Source organism: Babylonia areolata, chromosome 22 (assembly GCF_041734735.1).
Source record: "Babylonia areolata isolate BAREFJ2019XMU chromosome 22, ASM4173473v1, whole genome shotgun sequence".
Lineage (NCBI taxonomy): Eukaryota > Metazoa > Mollusca > Gastropoda > Neogastropoda > Buccinidae > Babylonia > Babylonia areolata.
In genome coordinates, this window is record NC_134897.1 from 38,750,132 (window position 1) to 38,770,131 (window position 20,000).

At 45.6% G+C, this 20,000-nt stretch overlaps 1 protein-coding gene across 1 annotated transcript in view; it reads left to right on the forward strand.

The window, feature by feature from the left end:
- Positions 1-202: 202 nt before the first annotated feature.
- Positions 203-20,000, forward strand: part of LOC143297123 (uncharacterized) — a 26,155-nt gene continuing 6,357 nt past the window's right edge. The window contains exons 1-5 of the mRNA XM_076609296.1: positions 203-263; positions 4,470-4,790; positions 5,301-5,433; positions 6,834-6,999; positions 7,757-8,917. Of these exons, the coding sequence (XP_076465411.1) occupies positions 203-263; positions 4,470-4,790; positions 5,301-5,433; positions 6,834-6,999; positions 7,757-8,917 (1,842 nt within the window). The remainder of the gene's footprint in view (positions 264-4,469; positions 4,791-5,300; positions 5,434-6,833; positions 7,000-7,756; positions 8,918-20,000) is intronic.

Sequence of the window (20,000 nt, forward strand, 5' to 3'; positions counted from 1 at the left end):
AGGTCTAGTGGAGGGGGAGAAAATATCAGCGGCTGAGCTGTGATTCGAACCAGCGCGCTCAGATTCTCTCGCTTTCTAGGCGGACGCGTTACCTCTAGGCCATCTCTCCACTTAGTAGAATTACATGAGACGTTTCAACCACTTTTTCCCTGAAATTTCGCGTTAAGTGTCGGCAAAGAACCGAGCACCAGTGGAGGGCATTATGGTAGTGATCCGGCTCAGTATCCAGCAGCTGGGAATTTTGAAAGGAATGTTCACTGCTAGTAAGTAAACCTGACGAACAGTAGTAACAGGTTGCGTGAAATCTCCATGAAATTTGGATGGGTTTCCGTGAGACTTTTATGGAATGAGAAACCATGAGATATCGGTTTTCTATTAGGGTGGTTGTAAAATGATTTTCCTGGATCAGGTTTCAGAACGTTGTTTTTTTTGTTGTTGTTGTTGGTGTTGTTGTTGCTGTTGTTGTTTTTTGTTTGTTTGTTTGTTTTTTGTTGTTTTTTTGTATTTTTAAATTAAAAAAAAAATTCTTTCTTTTTTAAGATTGAAAAAAAATAATGAGCTAACACTTTATTCTCGGGATAACAGGAGCAAATTCGCAAGACAGGACAAGACAAGACAAAACAAGAATTTTTTTCCAGAAAACTAAACAGGATGTCATCAAAACACAAAAGAAACCAGTTTTCAACAGCAAACATGAAAGTGGCAAAAATACAAATTACACACACACACACACACACACACACACACACACACACACACACACACACAAATTCTGCTTGAAGTAAACGAACACTACTCGATATAAACCAGTATAACTTGATACAAACTAAAACTGCCTGATCTACACACAACTAATTCTACTTGACGAAAACGAACACTACTGGATAAAAGCCAATATCATCTGATATATAATTCATAAACTAATACTATCTGATTCACACTACTATATATATATATATATATATATATCTGTCTGCCTCTTGTATAAGTGTCTCGGTCTACGGTAAACGTTTCTTTGTAACACGTGCACAGCGACACATTGACACTGCAGTGTCGTCGAACTGTGGCCCAGTAGTTAGGCTGCAAACCTTTCCACGCGGTGGACCATCCAAGCATCCTTGTGTCTCCATGCACAGACCATGGACCTGCCTCGCGCTTTCCACTGACCGTGACCGGGCAGCGGCGGGCAGTGACAGGGTCAGGCTCAGCCCCTATATCGATGTGTATCGATCCTGTGATGACTGACCGCGTCCACTTACCGGGCCAGAGACCTGAATTCTCAACTTGACCTCCTTTGGGCACTGATTAGGGACTGGTGTTGTTGATAATAATAAGCGGCAAATCAGGACCTGGCCTTTAAGAAGCCACTCCCTCACCCCTTCCCCCCTTCCCCCGCCCGGTAATCATTGATGAGTGCTGACGATCGAAAGATGATGGTATCAATATCAGTCGACATGTTCCCGCTGATAAGGCTCTTTCAATTGTCTTTGTGAGCCAAACCACTTCTGGTCTACGGTTATCTTTAAAAGCTGATAATGACCATTGTGCGTGTTGCGTTGAGTGGAGTTCGTGTCTCCAACGTGTCTCTATTAGTTGTCAATACCCATGACCGGTCCCAAAACCAAAAGCTCGCGTGAAACGATAAACTGAGGTCCAGTGTGCAGCGTGCATTTAGCACAGGTGAAAGAACCGTCGGCAACATGACGGCTCCAAATTCTATTGAAAGTCCCCTTTGGTTGGTAAGTAAATCTGTGTGTGTGTGTGTGTGTGTGTGTGTGTGTCACACACAGACACGCACACTGTCTGACAGACAGACAGACAGACAGACACATACACACACACACAAAACAAAACAAACAAAAAAACTAAAAAAAACGGGGGTAAGGTGACGGAAATGGTGGACAGTGCATTATCTTCCCGGAGAAAGCTGCCCAAACTCTGCGCAGAGAAGTCTGTTGTGACCAGATGGTAACTGTATATACAGACAGCAAAATGGCCAGGCGATGACCTAACAGGGCAAAGCTTGTTCGTCTTTTCAGCTGTACTTGTGTGCTCGCACACACAGAGACACAGACACAGACACAGACACGGACAGACAAACACACACACACACACACACACACACACACACACACACACACACACACACACAAAGAGACATAGACACACACACACAAACACAGACACACACAGACACGCGCACGCATTATTTTGACAAAAACTCCTATTCATTTGTTTTGTCCAATCTACAGAAAAAAGTTCAATGTCATTTTTTTAAAAGTGTGGGCTGCCAGTTCACAAAGACATGGTTTTGCAGAGCTGTATGAATTGTGTAATCCAAAACCCACCCCTCCCCGTCTCTCTCTCACCATCACCACACGACCTCAACTCCCTCCCCCGCCCCCCAACACACACACACACACACACACACACACACACACAACTAACCCCAAGATTGGAGCACACAACCTTAACATTTAATGATTCCACAAAAAAAAAAAAAAATAAAAAAAACTGTACAAAACGACCCTCTGCCACACACACCTTCACCAATGCTGCCCCACCCACTACCCCGCCTCACCCTCCTCCAACTCCAACCAAACTTCGACCAATCCAGATTTTGATCACACAGATACACATCAGACCCCACCCCTCTCACCCAAGAGCCCGCCCCCCCCCCCAGCCCCACCTCCGCCCCCCCACATCCTCCCCCTACTGTCCACCACACTCCTAATCTCTACTGACCGCCCAGCGACCTTGACTGCCAAGGCCTTCAGCTGCGTGCCATCATCATATAAGGATCAGCCTGTTAGTGACGGTATCAGCTTCGTTAGTGTCACAGTTGGTCAGCATTTGACAACCCGTGGTACTGGTGCTACGTTCATACTTTGTTGTTTCTTTGACTCAAGTCATTGGAAAGAAACTGTGAGGTCATCCCGCCTTTTAGTTTGTGAATGTTTTAATCAGGTTTATGGCTGCTCAAAGCGTAGAACAGAACTGACTTAAAGGCACTTCTCATAGACGCACATTCGATTATTGATTACCGCTGTCGATGTAAAAGAAGAAGAACAAACATCGAAAAGAACTGATGACTTTGTGACGTGAACAAGGTTCCTGTTGTGCCTGCGGTGTCTGTTTGGTGACAAAAAAAAAAAAAAAAACATTCGAAAGTAGGAAAGAAGAAGACAGGAAGTGGTGAAGTTAATAAAGCAAAGGAAGAAAGAAAAAAAAGAGAGAAAAGGGAAAAAAAAAAGGGAAGATAGAAAGAAAGAAAGAAAGAAAAAGCTTATTGGAATTTGTGCACACGTCAACCAAAAGTGGAGTTTCATTTACAGGTCTAGGGTCGTTGCCAGACCTCGCACGGTGATTGTAAGGAATCAGACAAAAGATTGTCGTCAATCTATATTTCAATCAGGACCCTGAAGGGCTGATCGTACGATCTGACTCATGAAGCCTGCAGCGACGACAATGAAACGACTCAGAGCAGAAACTGTGATATTCCTTGCTCTTTTCTTCATATACGGTGAGTGGATTGTGCTCCTGTTATATACATTTCTTTTTTCTTTCAATTCATTTTTTTTTCTTTTTAATATTTATATGTGATTACTTTCGGTTTTTCTTTCTTTCTTACATTCTCTTACTCCTTTCTGGTTGTCTACCTTTCAGTTTTCTTTGGTATTTCTCTCTCTCTCTCTCTCTCTCTCTCTCTCTCTCTCTCTCTCTCTCTTACTTACATTGTCTTCTTTCCTTTCTATTTTCCTTCTTTTCGTCATTTTATTTATTTCATTTTAGTTTAGTTTTATTATTATTATTAGTTTCTTTTAATTTGATTTTAATTTTTTTTTCTCTCTCGCATCTGTCTTTCTTTTAATCGTTTGATTGCTTATTTTATTATTTCAATCTTTCTTTCTTTCTTTCTTTCTGGCTGTCACATGTCTGTCTATCTCTGTCTCCTCCTGTCTTCACTTCACTCCCTCCTTTCTGTTCCCCCTGCACCCTTCCCCTCCCCTTCCCTTCACCGTTTTATTATTTATCTTTTTTTTTTAACTTTTTTTTCTTTCTTTCTTTCCGTTCGCGAACTTTTCTTTTCGGAGGACGAGAAAGGTAGAGATGGAGATATATATATATATATATATATATATATATATATATATATATATATATATATATATCAGGCCTCCTTCGGTCATGGCTGACCATGGATAGCGTATATCCGACCTAATGTCTAATTGGGCTGCCTGCTTGGACCAAGCAGCGTCGCCTGTGACTGTAGAGACCGATGCGAGAGAGACAGTCTCTGTCGCAGTGGTCACATGTGTAAGCTGATGCTGAGAGAGAGAGCGCTCACGTGCGTGAACGAGAGCGTGAGAGTGTTTGCGTTAATTGCATTCTATGGCGTGTTTTTTGTTTTTGTTTTGGTTTTGGTTTTGTTTGTTTGTTTTTTTAACCCATTTATTTCACCCCCTCAGGCACAACAGTGGACTCGGCAGCGGTACCCACCCCATCAAGACCGCCATCGTCCCTATCTACGTCACCGGCAAGCTTAACGCTTTCGTCATCATCCACGTCATCAAAGACGTCATCGATAGCGTCATCGTCATCATCATCGTCATCGTCATCATCATTGTCACCGTCATCGTCATCACCTGAGCCATCCGCGTCGTGCGACTTCGAAGCTGGCGGCCTGTGCGGATGGAGTCCAGATCCACAGTCCGGGTACACCTTCAGGAGACATCAGGGTCCCACACCAGACCGGACCTCCGGCCCTGGGTCCGATCACACCTTGAAGGGTGGGTCTTCTTCGTCATCGTCCTCTATTGTGTCGTTGTTGTGGTGGTCATTGTTTTTGGTTAGCATGACGTGAGTCTTGTGAAAGAGTCCCATAAAAGGGTTTGATTGATGTTTAGAATGGATAAGACAGAGGGAGAGGGGGAGGGAGAGAGCAGGGAGAGAGGGGAAGAGAGACAGACAGACAGAGAAACAACGAGAGAGACAGGCAGACAGACAGACAGACAGACAGAGAAACAACGAGAGAGAGAGAGACAAAGACAGAGACAGAGAGTGTGAGAGAGAGAAATTTTCACCATCATCACGATAGTCTTTTCTTAATTCCTTCTCTTTCATCCTTTCCCATTTATTTCTGTAGTTGTTTTGTTCATTTGTTCACCTTGAAAGTGTGTGTATGTGTGTGTGTGTGTGTGTGTGTGTGTGTGTGTGTGTGTGTGTGTGTGTGTGTGTGTGTGTGTGTGTGTGTGTGTGTGTGTGTGTGTGTGTGTGTGTGTGTGTGTGTGTGTGTGCAGGTGTCAGAGGAGACGCAGCGGACAGAGGTCACTACGTGTTCTCCTCAGGGTGGGACGCCTCAGGGCCTGACCAGACTGCCAGACTCCTCAGCCCTCCACTGGCCGTCCTTCACCCCTCTGACCTGTCCTTCTGGTGAGGGAGATGACGATGATGACGTCATCATCATCATCATCATCATCATCATCATCATCACCACCACCACCACCACCACCATCATCATCATCATCATCACTACCACCACCACCACCACCACCACCACCATCATCATCATCATCACTACCACCACCACCACCACCACCACTATAATCATCATCATCATCATCATCATCATCACCCACCACCACCACCACCATCATCATCATCATCACCACCACCACTACCACACCACCACTACCATCATCATCACCACCACCACCACTACCACCATCATCATCACCACCACCACCACCATCACCATCATCATCATCATCACCACCACCACCATCATCATCATCATCATCACCACCACCACCACCACTACCACCATCATCATCTTTATCATCACCACCATCACCACCACCACCACCACCGCCACTATCATCATCATCATCATCATCGTCGTCGTCATTATTACCACCATCATCATCGTTACTACCATCATCAACATTAACAGCATCACTTGTGATCACCGTCGTCATTATCGTCACCGACACCAGCCACAAAACTGATGATCATGATGGTAATAGAAGTAGCAGTGGTGATGGCGATGTTGATGGTGATGATAATGTTTATGGAGTTTGATGCTACTGTTGAAAAAAAAAACCCAAAAAAAAACCTACAATGACGCATTTAACAACTGTATAAATTTGAAAACAGTATTGTCGTTCTTACTTCATCTTGTATCTATATCCATACCTATCTGTCTGTCTTGTCTGTCAGCAAAACATATTTCGCTTTCCCTGAAGTGGAAAGATACCTTTCAATCAAGAAAGTACATACTTACCAGCCGATAACATTGTTGTTTTGTCACATCATTGGTGCCTGTACTGCAAAACCAACCACTTGAAATGTACGCAAATGTTAACAACAAAAACACGCAGACACAGACAGACACACATACGCACACAAATGCACAGACACACACACGCACGCACGCACACACACACACACACACACACACACACAGGTACAAACACACTGGCACAAACTCAATGTTATGCACACAAACAGTGCAATCCGGTAACCTCTTGAAGGTACTTTCAGTAGTCGTATATTGCTGACAACCACGACAGGCGAAGCTCAAGAAAAGACGATTTCCCGCACACAGACAGCCTCTACATCATTTGATTAACCCCTTTTAGTCCCATTGAGAATGACAAGAATTCATTCATGCAGTCCATGGCATTAATATTGCGTGATAACTGTCGTCGCAGCCTCCGCTGGTGTTTGGAAATCAGGAAGTTTTGTGTTGAGATTTACCGCCTTCAGTATCTGCAGTTCCCTGACACACACACACACACCACAGTGACCCACCATCCCTGTGCTCCCTACAGGTACCAGATGAACGGGCAAGGGGTGGGGTCCCTCGCCGTCGTCCTGCACGCGCTGACCCCGGGAGGGGCGAGGAAGGCACGCGGGGTCAGCCTGTGGGAGGTGACGGGCCGTCAGGGCATGAACTGGCAGCGCCACCATCTCCGTCTGCCTTCTGGCCGTTGGCAGGTCGGTGTGGGGGCGTGGAGTGGACAGGGGATGGGTGACAGGGGGTAGGGTGAGGGTGGTGACAGTGGTGGTGAGAGGGATGGTGGTGGTAGTGGTGGTGGTGGTGTTGGTGGTGTGTGGTAGTGTTGTTGTTGCTGGTGATGGTGGTGGTAGTGGTGATGGTGGTGTGTGGTAGTGTTGTTGTTGGTGGTGGTGGTGGTGACGGTGGTGGTGGTGTTATTGCTGCTGTTGGCGGTGATTGTGGTGGTGGTAGTGATGCTGGAGGTGGTCGTCGTGATGATGGTGGTCAATTCATCGGCTGCAAACAGCCTGGACAGCGCACAGATCTGAAATCAGGGTTCTTGATCTCTAGCAGATCGGTGCACTGCTGAATGGCTGCAAACTGCGGAATGATGTCTTCTTCTTCTACCCCCTCCCCCTCTCCAAACCCCCACCTTCCTTCACCTGTCTGATTCTTCTACTTCCTCCTCCTCCTCCTCCACATTGTGTATATGAATGCAGCTCCCACATTCGTCTGGGCGCTTTGAATAGTTTGACACCTGTGATTCACAGGTGAAGATTGTGATGGTGATGGCTGTGAGGATGGCGGTTGACTACTACTACTACTACTATTGATAATAATAATGCGCTGATTACATTCAGATGGTAATTAAAAAAGAAAAATTCAGAAGTAAAAGAATCACACCTTTTTGTTAGTGAATGGAGATTTTTTAAGCAAGATTTTCATTTGATTATATTCCCCTTCTTTCTTCCTCAGATCGAATTCCGAACAAAGGTCAAGCACAGCTACGGTTCAGACATAGCGTTGGATGACATCGTTTTCGACTCCCCTGTAAACGTCCACGTCTTTACGACGACAGCAACATCACCAGTCACAACGACAAGTAAACCGACACAGACAAGAATCATCACGACAAGATTTTCAACGGGGACCACCCCACAGTCAACCCAAACCAGTCCGTTGACATCAACCACCCACCAGCTCAGCACGAGTACAATGAAGTCTCCAAGTTCAAGGCCTGTATCAAAGACTACGATCACGTCCACAGAAACAAGTACCTTCTTCCAGCCGACCTCGCCAACAACCAGCACAACGATGTCTTCCAGTGAAAAGGCTCACAGTTCTTTCAGGGTCAGTGCAGGACCGACAGAAGTCCCGACAGCATCCAGTTTTAAACCATCAAGTACCCACAAAACAAACACTGTTTCGTCATCAACTACGACCAGTGTGACATCATTCAGCACCAGTGTACTGACGTCATTATCGTCAAATGTGTTGTTCACTTCCACCCTGTCAGCTGGTCCAGTGACGAACAGAGTTACACGTCACACTGTCAGCGCACAGACAACCAGACAGTCATCCACGAACACACCCACATCACTGACGTCAGTGAGAACCTCCAGCAGCACTCAGACCACAAAGAAACCGAACAAGAAGACGACCATCTCCCCACAGGAACCCATCGCCACAAGCACCACCTCATCCCCGACCACCAAGAAACCTTTCTGGTCCTCCACCTCCACCAAGGGAGAGAAATCCAAAACGACCACCAAGAAAGAAGACGCAGTGACGCCCAGACCTTCCACCCCTAACACAGCCCCCACCACCACCAAACGGAAGCACGTGCTGGTGAAGGCGGCCGACGGTTCCCGGGGCCTGAGCTCCTCGGAAAGAAGCGTCATCATCGGCGTCAGTGTGGGCGTGTTCGTCCTGCTGGTGGGGGTGGGGGTGGCTTGGGAGTACCGGAAGAAGAAGAGGTCCCAGAACAGACCGGCGAAGCAGGGGGTCCAGCAGGTCATTGCTCTTCAGACTGTGGTCCACCAACCCGCCACCTCCATCACCACCACGCCCAGCCCTGTCCACAACGGTCGGCCAGGGACCCCGGCACCGTCACTGGTGGCGTCTTCAACGGTGCAGGTACGTCTCTGACAGAATCAGTGAGGGCAGAGGACGGCCGGCAAAAGAATCAGAAACGGTTCCGGTCCATTTGTTCACCAACCGTTCAGATCCGTCTCTGACAGAATCAGCAAGGAGCCACGCCCACTTCTAAGGGGCAGCATGTCAATGTTGTTGAACAACTGACTCGAGCCAGCAAGAAGCCCGAACACGCCCGGCTTCTTTTTCCTTCCCTCGTCGGCTCCGTCCCTTCACAAGGGGTAAAAGGCCTTTGCTGGATAAAACATTTGTGTTCGTATGTTCGGCTCCGCCGTTCATTGACATCATCTTCACCACCTGTACCCAGTACCGCCCCCCCTCCCCCCAACCCCCCTTCTCCCCACTCGCCCCCCCCCCCTTCCACACACACACGACTACACACCACGCTCCTCTGTCGCAGTCCCCCAGCGCCAGCCGTCCACGGGGAACTTCGAAGGTTACGTCGCTTTGCGGACACCCACCAGAGGAGACACAGCAATGCTGTTGATTCAACATGCATTCTTCATTCCTTGCTGATTTCGTGACGAACTAGCAATAACAATCTGACTTTTCCGTGACAGCGATCGTGAACCAGCGAATGTTCTGTGACAGAGATCGTTTCAGTTATACTGCCAGACATGTATGTACTGGGGGTCTTCAACATGAAGGTCCAGAGGTCAGGAGTCAAAGTCGCCAGTTTGGTTAATCAACCGTGGACAGCCACTAAACTGACACTGCTGGTCTTTTAAGGTGCTACTGCCGGTTCGGAGACACATGACAACCCATCCGTTGCACTGGGAAAGTGTGGAGAGGGGAGGGGAGCAAGGGGGGGAGAGGGCGTAATAATTCATATATATATATATATACATTTGTTTTCTCCTCTGAGGACAAACCATCGCACATGATTGTTTCAGAACTATGTCCAGTCAACAACAACAATAACACACACACACACACACACACACACACACACAGAGAGAGAGAGAGAGAGAACTTTTAATGCTGCTGCTGCTACTACTACTACTACTACTACTACTGCCACTACACAGCGCGATGACGGGGATGGGGTGGGGGGAGTGGGGAGGCAGGGAGAGGGGGCGGGGGGAAGGGGGCAGAAAGAAGGTCCTGTACGTGGAACAAGAAGACAGGCAGGCAGGGAAATGGAGGCCAGACACTGGCAGCACTCTGACACAGGACGTGCCCATCCCACACACATGACGTCCCACTCCGCACGTGCTTCTTCACATGGCCAAGATTCCGTTCCCCTTCCTGACGGGCGCAATAGCCGAGTGGTTAAAGCGTTGGACTGTCAATCTGAGGGTCCCGGGTTCGAATCACGGTGACGGCGCCTGGTGGGTTAAGGGTGGAGATTTTTACGACCTCCCAGGTCAACATATGTGCAGACCTGCTAGTGCCTGAACCCCCTTCGTGTGTATATGCAAGCAGAAGATCAAATACGCACGTTAAAGATCCTGTAATCCATGTCAGCGTTCGGTGGGTTATGGAAACAAGAACATACCCAGCATGCACACTCCCGAAAACGGAGTATGGCTGCCTACATGGCGGGGTAAAAACGGTCATACACGTAAAAGCCCACTCGTGTGCATACGAGTGAACGCAGAAGAAGAAGAGTTGCCCTTCCTGTATTTATGTTTCTCTGTCTGCCTGTCCGTCTGTCTGTCCGTCCGTCTGTCTGTCTGTCTGGAGGAGGAGGGTACCGGCTAGACTAGTTCAGACGCTCCTCTGCTAATACATAGTCCGTGAGGGTCTGGGTTCGAATCCCGCTCTCGCCCTTTCTCCCAAGTTTGACTGGAAAATCGAACTGAGCGTTTAGTCATTCGGGTTAGACGATAAACCGAGGTCCCGTGTGCAGCACGTACTTGGCGCACTGAGAAAGAACACGTCATGGCAACGAGAGCGTTGTTGTCCTCTGGCAAAATACTTCAGAAGAAATCCACTCGGACAGGTACACAATAATATTATATGCATGCACTCAAGGCCTGACAAAGCGCGTCGGGTTATGCTGCTCGTCAGGCACCTGCCTAACAGAGGTGGTGTAGCGTATATGGATTTGTCCGAACGCAGTGACACCTCCTTGACAAAACTGAAACTGTCTGTCTGTCTGTTTGAATGCCTCTCTGCCTGCCTCTGTATTTTGCCCGTGTGTCAGTCTGTCTGTCTGCCTGCCTGCCTGCCTGCCTGCCTGTCTATCTGTCTCCTCCGTGCTCTCTATATTCCCCATTTTTCTCCCCCACCCCCGTACCCCCCACTCCCCCGCCCCCGGCCCTCTATCTCCATTCCCTCTCTTTCTTAACTTCACTCCCCCGCCCAGCCCGCCCACCCTCTCTTTCTCTCTGCCCCCTTCTTCCTTCCCACTGTCTCTCTCTCCCTTCCTCTCTAGCTCCTCCTTTTTCTCTTCCCTCTCCCCTTCCCTCTCCCCTTCCATCTTTCTAACATTAATACCTAAATCAGGTCATTTATCTCCGGCCCCATACCGATTCCGTGACTGAAAACGAAACTGATGCCTTCGTTTTTCTCTTATCGTCTTCCCTCAGGGGAGATAAGGGTGTGTCTGAGCTAAAGCGGTACAGAAAAAGACCTTGATCACAATAACCGATATGTCGATAGAGGTCAATTCGACAGGTCAAGTGTCAAGTGCTGGGTCAAGTCGCCTCCTCCCACCCCTTTACACACACACACACACACACACACACACACACACACACATATATATATATATATATATATATATATATATGTATATATATATTGAAATCAGCTTTCTGGTGACGCTTTTCTCATTGACTTGGTGTGTTTGTATGCCCCCCGCTCACCCCCCCCCCCCTTACACGAACACGCACACACACACACACATAGGCACACACGTACGCATGCAGGTACGCACGCTAACAATATGCGCGTGCAAGTAATATATATATATATATATATATATATATCTGTGTGTGTATGTGTGTGTGTGTGTCTGTCTGTCACACACACACACACACACACACACACACACACACACAGACGAACACACACACAGACGAACACACACACACACACACACACAAATGAACACACACACACACACACGCGCGCGCACGCAAGCACGCACGCACTCAAACACGCACGCAAGCAAGCACGCACGCACACACACAAACACACAGACACACACACAAACACACAAGCACACACACATACAAACACACACACACACACACACACACACACACACACATATTGAAGATGAGGGAGGACATGACAAACAATACTTTGGTTTACATTTTGGCATCTTCCAAAGAGAGATTACCTTATCCTGTACATACAGTAAATAAAAGGTTTATTGAGAGAGGGAGGGAGAGAGAGAGAGAGAGAGAGAGAGAGAGAGAGAGAGAGAGAGAGAATGTCTGCTGAAGATCTGTTTGTGTTTGAATGTGCATGATATTAAATGTTGTCTTCTCGAAATACATTGATACTGACTTCGCTTTTTGTGTGTGAGTTGTATGAGACGATGCGTATTTGAGTCACGTTATTTCCCGTTCCTCTAAATGTATCTTTTTAAATCATATTATTTTATGTATCTCCCTCTTTTTTATTGCGCACAGTCTACACAGCTTCTGCCAAGTCATGTCCTTGTCTTTGTCACACACACACACACCCCCACAGCCACACACACACACACGCGCGCGAAGTCGGGCATGCACACACAGCACACACATTCTCTTTCATTAGAACTCTCGAAAGGCGCACATGTGCACATAGATACACAGAAACAAACTCTGTGTGTGTGTGTGTGTGTGTGTGTGTGTGTGTGTGTGTGTGTGTGTGTGTTTGTGGCTGTGTGGCTGTGTATATGGCTGTGTTGTCCGGCTGGGTTTTGTGAACGAGAGAGCGTCACCGTGTCGGTTGTGTACATTTACGGTCTAAGGGAAAGCACTTCATCAATCCCTCTTCCTCTTAAGGTGGAAGGAGTTCGTTCCCGTGAATACTTTGTTCGCTCTGCTTATTCGCGCATCAACATATGAAAATAAATAAATAAATAAATAAATAAATAAAATAAGATGAAGAAATAAACACATAGATAAATATATCAATAAATATAATTATCATTAATAGTTATTTACACATTAAAAATACCCAAATACTTTTTTTTATACAGAAACAGTATAGAAAGCATAAATACAGAAATGAATACAGAAATGAATAAATAATGGATAAACAATGAATAATCATCAAATAAATATTGTGAAATTCGCACAATCGGATACACATGTGTAAAAACATGCATAGTTATATGTATGTGAATGTGACACAAAGAACGCACACACACACGCACACACACACGCGCACACACACACACACTGACACACATCCCATTTCACTTTCGAAAGGAATATGCGTGCACGCGTGTGTAATGTGTGTGTGTGCGTGTGTGTGTGTGTGAAAGAGAGAGAAAGAGGAGTGGGGTGTCTGTGTATTGTGTGTGTGTAGAGTAAACTTCTAACCAATGAATCAATCAATCAATCAGTCAATAAACGCACAAACACACGAACCATCCATTGCTTGAGAGAGACAGAGAGAGAGACAGAGACACAGAGAGAGAGAGAGAAATGAAAGGAAACGAAATGGTTTATTCAAGTAAAGGTCAAAGGAATTGTAACAGTCATACTAATCACCACAGCAACATACTACATGACAGTATACCATAATTTGCACTAATTCAGTCAAACTAATACTACAGCAACTAATACCACACATACTGCAGCAATATACCACACATACTGCAGCAATATACCACACATATTGCAGCAATATACCACACATATTGCAGCAATATACCACACATACTGCAGCAATATACCACACATATTGCAGCAATATACCACACATACTACAGCAATATACCACACATACTACAGCAATATACCAGCAATATACCATAATACTACAGCAATATACCACACATACTACAGCAATATACCAGCAGTATACCACACATACTACAGCAATATACCACACATGACAGGAAAAAAAAACCCCAACAAACTACGACATTACAACATTCAACCTTTTCAAAAGATGAGAGAGAAACACAAAGAGAGACAGAGACACGGAGACAGACAGACAGACAGACAATCAGACAGAAGACAGGCAGATATACACCGAGAGAAAAGCTGATAATGATCTTAAAAAAATAAATAAATAAAAAAAGAAAAAGAAAAAAGAATTATGTGATGGGATGCAGTAGATGGAATTTCAGTCGATGCTTTTTGCTTTTCTTCAGTCACTCTCGCCTCCACCTGTATCATTTTCCGACGCCCCCTACCCGCCCCCTCCCCTCCTACCCGCTCCCCCCCAGCTGCCTCCCCCACAATCTACCTCCCATCTCACTTTCTCTTTCTTTTCCACTTTGAACAACCCGCATAACTTTTTTTCTTCTATTTCTAATGCTTATAATATGGATGTACGTAAGTAAATTATCTCTCTGTCTCTCTCTGGTTGAATTTATATCAGTTCACACACACACACACACACACACACACGCGCGCGCGCGCGCGAAGGAGGGGGAGGGGTGTATGGGTGGAATTATCGGTTTCATTGCTTGCTGTAATCAGTTAAAAACATATACACACCCGCACGCAATGGCGCGAGCGCGTACACACACACACACACACACACACACACACACACACACACACACACACAAATCTGCGTGCGTGTTCAAAATATATCATTGACTTTTGGAAAGTTATACGGAGCACCTGTGTGTGAGTGTGAGCGTATGTGTTGGCAGGGGAGGGGGAGGGGGTGGGGTAGGGGGTGGGTGTTTGGGGTGGAAGGGGTATTGGTTGAGTTATCAGTCGGTTTCACTGCTGGGTATAACCTAAGGGACAACACCCAATGGAATTTCCGAAAGGAAATGGAAAACGTTATTTCCCAGTTACTTCCCATGATAAGTTGAATGGCCCTTCTTGATCCTTGACGTTATCTCAGAAAGCGTCTAACAGATAGATGGATGGATGGGTAGACAGACAGATAGATAGATAGATAGATAGATAGATAGATAGATAGATAGATAGATAGACAGATGTAGGTAGGTAGGTAGATAGTAGATAGATAGATAGACAGATAGCTACTCGCTAGATAGATGGATTTAAAAAAATAAAAAAAAACAGAAAGAAAGAAAGAAAGAAAGGACTAAAATAAATAAAAATAGATAAATGAATGAATGAATAAATAAATAAATGAACATACGAATCATACAATGCTAGAGAGACAGAAAGAGAGAGAGGGGGAGAGAGAGGGAGGGAGAGAGAGAAGCTGATGTTGAAGGAGGAATAAAAAGAAACAACTCAGAACTCAGAACTCCAAAACGTTTTTTTATTCAAGGATTAAGATTTTAGGCATGGCCCATTCTTCCAACCTGTCCTTGCTAATCTACATCAGTTACAATGAAACAAAGAAAGAAAGAAAAAAAATAAAAAAGAACGAACGAAAACAGGATTGTGGTGAGAGGATGCCGTGTATCAAATTTCTATGCAGTCATGCAGATTATCTCTCGCCTCCACCCCCACCTCACACCCCGCCCCCCGCCCCCGCCCCCTCAGTTTTGCAATGTCTCTTTTTTCCCTTTCCTTTCTACTTCGAACAACACAGAGAATTTTGGTCTTTTTTCTTTTTGTTTCTTTTTCTTTTTCTGTTGCTGATGTTTCTATATGGATGTAAACAAGACAACTCTCTCCCCCTGACTCTATTTATATCTCCTGTTACATTCACGCACACACACTCGCGCACACGTACACACACATACGCATCATGTGCTCGAACGGACACACACACACACACACACACACACACGTGCGTGCGTGCGTGCGTGCATGCTCATAATCCATCATTGGCTTTTGGAAAGGTAGAGAGAGAGAGAGAGAGAGAGAGAGAGAGAGAGAGTGGGGGGGGGGGGGAGGTTGTTTCAGTGTTTGCTAAAATCTAAGGGACAGCACCCTTATGAATTTTCCGAATGAATGCGGAAGAGGTTACTTCCCATGATGAGTTGGCTGGCCCTTCTTGATCTTGATGTGATCCCAGTAGATAAATATATAGACAGATAAATAGATAGACAGATAGATACATAGATATATATATATATATATAGACAAATAGATAGTTCTTAAATAGATAGAAAGTTGGATAGATGGATAGGAGAGTAGACATACAGCTAGAATGGATACGCAAATATGCATATATAAACAAAAAAAAAACAAAAAAAAAAACACACACACACACACAAAATATATATATATGAATTATATCAAATTCATAGGTGAATTTTCGTTCTTTTTTTGCTTTTGTTTTTTTCAAACGTTGTCTTATGATTGTATTCTTGGGTGTCATGAATTGGTTAGCGAGTCAGAAGTGAAAGACAAAACGTTTTCGCATTCTGTTTTTCCTATTTTTATCCTGCCTTTGGCATCTGTCCCCATTATCATTCTCTTTTTTTTTTGTAAGTCGTTTCTTTTATTCATTTCGGGAACTGGGAGGTAGGGGTGGCTTGTCTTTCCTATTTCTTTTCATTAGTTTCACAAAACACACACACACACACACACACACACACACACACACACACACACACACACACACAACACACACACACACACACACACACAGAGAGAGAGAGAGAGAGAGAAAAGAAACAACCAACAACCAACAACAAATAAACATACAAGCCACAACCTCCAACAACAAACACAACAAAAAGTTCAAGCGTTCTAGGAGGAGGAACTGATTGCGTCGTGGCGATCATTACAGGCCTGTACACACACACACACACACACACGTGTGTGTGTGTGTGTGTGTGTGTGTGTGTGTGTGTGTGTGTGTGTATTATGCAGACAGGCGTGCGATCGATAGCGTGGACCGTCACTTTGCGAACTGCAGCCTCTCTTCTGTTCCCGGAAAGACGTGGAGCTGGCTTTGTCAATGGTGCCACTCCTTCATTTTCGGTTGTTCTTTTTTTTCTTTCTTTCTTTCTTTCTTTTTTCATTATTCTTCCTTTCTTTTGTGGGCTGTCTTTCGTTGTTGTTGTTGTTGTTGTTGTTGTTGTTGTTTTGTTGTTGTTGTTGTTGTATTTCTGCAGCATGGTCATTTGCTGTAGTCGTTCCTTTTTTTTCTTTTTCTTTTTTTTAAATGTATTTTGTTGCTTGTTTCTTCTTCTCGTTTATCTATTTTATTGTATTTCACGTCAACTTTTGTTGTTGTTGTTGTTGCTGCTGCTGCTGCTGCTGTCGTTTCTTTCGTCTTTGTTTGAGCATGAGAAAGGCTGTAATCTGGGCTATGTTGCATCTCCGTATGTACTGATGTTCCCGTCCGTCCGAACGTGTTCCCTTTTCCTTTCTCTTATTTTGTTCCTTCTAAATTTAGTTGTTTTTTCGTTTTTGTTTTTTTTTTATATTTTTTTTTATCATCCTGGATTTATTTCTTTTCTATGCTCTCTCGGTTTATCTGTCTTGATTTCAGGTAATATATTACAAAAAAAAAAGAAAAAAAAAAAGGTTTTCATTGTATGTTTCTATCATTTATCTTTATCCAGTCTTTCATAAGTTCTTTCTTTCTTTTTGTCTATCGTTCATTCATGATCCCTTTCCTCCCTGGTGTGTGTGTGCCATACATTTCAGTTGTCTTCCTCTCCTCTGAGGTCTTCTTTCCTTCATTTCGTGTTCACTTCCTCACCTCTTCCTTCCATTCTTGATTTCCTTCCCCCTTTCTAACAGAGCGGCTAGGTGACTAACCTGTTAACTAACAGAGCGGCTAGGTGACTAACCTGTTAACTAACAGAGCGGCGAGGTGACTAACCTGTTAACTAACAGAGCGGCTAGGTGACTAACCTGTTAACTAACAGAGCGGCTACGTGACTAACCTGTTAACTAACAGAGCGGCTACGTGACTAACCTGTTAACTAACACAGCGGCGAGGTGACTAACCTGTTAACTAACAGAGCGGCGAGGTGACTAACCTGTTAACTAACAGAGCGGCGAGGTGACTAACCTGTTAACTAACAGAGCGGCTAGGTGACTAACCTGTTAACTAACAGAGCGGCGAGGTGACTAACCTGTTAACTAACAGAGCGGCTAGGTGACTAACCTGTTAACTAACAGAGCGGCTAGGTGACTAACCTGTTAACTAACAGAGCGGCTAGGTGACTAACCTGTTAACTAACAGAGCGGCTAGGTGACTAACCTGTTAACTAACCCTGTCACTAAGTTCCTTCTCCCTTTCTAACAGAGCGGCTAAGTGACTAACCTGTTAACTAATACAGCGGCTAAGTGACTAACCTGTTAACTAACAGAGCGGCTAGGTGACTGACCTGTTAACTAACCCTGTCACTAACTTAGTAGCTAAAGCTAATTAAGTGAGTAACAATCTTAACAATAGTTACCTCCTTAACTAACTGAGTAACTGGCTAGCCAACTAGCTTACTATTCATCCGGGTAGCTAAGCAAGCACGAAAGTAGGTAGGTAAGAAACAACTAGGCAGTGAGTAAGAAATAACAAAGCGACTAAGTAACCTAACCAGCCAACCACCCAAACCATCCAACAGATGGCAGGTACTTTCCTCCGATGATTCTGAAACATCCAGAGATGGCTATGGAGACGATCAGAATAGAGGACCAAACACGCTACAGTGGCAGTGCCGAAAAACAGACAGACTAAAAAAACAATGACAATACTCCCCCAAAATGAGTAACAAAGGAAGAAAGAACGAAGAGAAAAACAAAAACAAAGGAACATTCAGAAAGGAAGGAAAAAGACTGGAACAAAGATACAGGAGACGTGAGGGGAGGAGGGTGGTGTTGCTGGGTGGTGGTGGTGGTGTGTGTGGGGAGGACGGTGGTGTTGCTGATGGTGGTGGTGGTGGTGGTGTGTGTGGGGAGGGAGGGGGAGGAGGGTGGTGTTGCTGGGTGGTGGTGGTGGTGGTGGTGTGTGGGGAGGGAGGGGGGAGGAGGGTGGTGTTGCTGATGGTGGTGGTGGTGGTGGTGTGTGTGGGGAGGGAGGAGGGTGGTGTTGCTTGGTGGTGGTGGTGGTGGTGTGTGTGGGGAGGGAGGGGGGAGGAGGGTGGTGTTGCTGATGGTGGTGGTGGTGGTGTGTGTGGGGAGGGAGGGGGGAGGAGGGTGGTGTTGCTTGGTGGTGGTGGTGGTGTGTGTGGGGAGGGAGGGGGGAGGAGGGTGGTGTTGCTGATGGTGGTGGTGGTGGTGTGTGTGGGGAAGGAGGGGGGAGGAGGGTGGTGTTGCTTGGTGGTGGTGGTGGTGTGTGTGTGTGGGGAGGGAGGGGGGAGGAGGGTGGTGTTGCTGATGGTGGTGGTGGTGGTGTGTGTGGGGAGGGAGGGGGGAGGAGGGTGGTGTTGCTTGGTGGTGGTGGTGGTGTGTGTGGGGAGGGAGGGGGGAGGAGGGTGGTGTTGCTGATGGTGGTGGTGGTGGTGTGTGTGGGGATGGAGGCTTGGGGGGTGGGGGGGGGGGGGGTGCGGAGAGGTACAGACAATGAGACAATGACGAGGGTTACTGCAGGAGATTTTATTTTCAAATGAAAAGAAAGTGGAGAAAAAAAAACCCATAAAAGTAAAAGCAAAGAAGAGAAAGATGAAATATAAATGCAAAAAACAAACAAACAAAACACACAAAAAAAGCCCCACAAAATAACAGCAACCAAAAACAAAACAAAACAAAACAAAAACGGGAAATGCCACAGAGAGAGAGAGAGAGAGAGAGAGAGAGAGAGAGAGAACTCAGAACTCAGAACTCGAAACGTTTTTTATTCAAAGATTTAAGATTTTAGGCATGGCCAATTCTTCCAATCTGTCCTTGCTAAGAGAGAGACAGAGACAGAGACAGACAGACAAACAGAGTGACAGAGACAGAGACAGAGACAGAGAGAAACTTAAAAGAGACAGAGACAGCGAGAGAAAGAAACGAACCAGCAAATAAGACCGCAAGCAAACACACACACACACACACACACACACACACACACACACACACACACACACACACACACACACACACACACACACACACACACACACACACACACA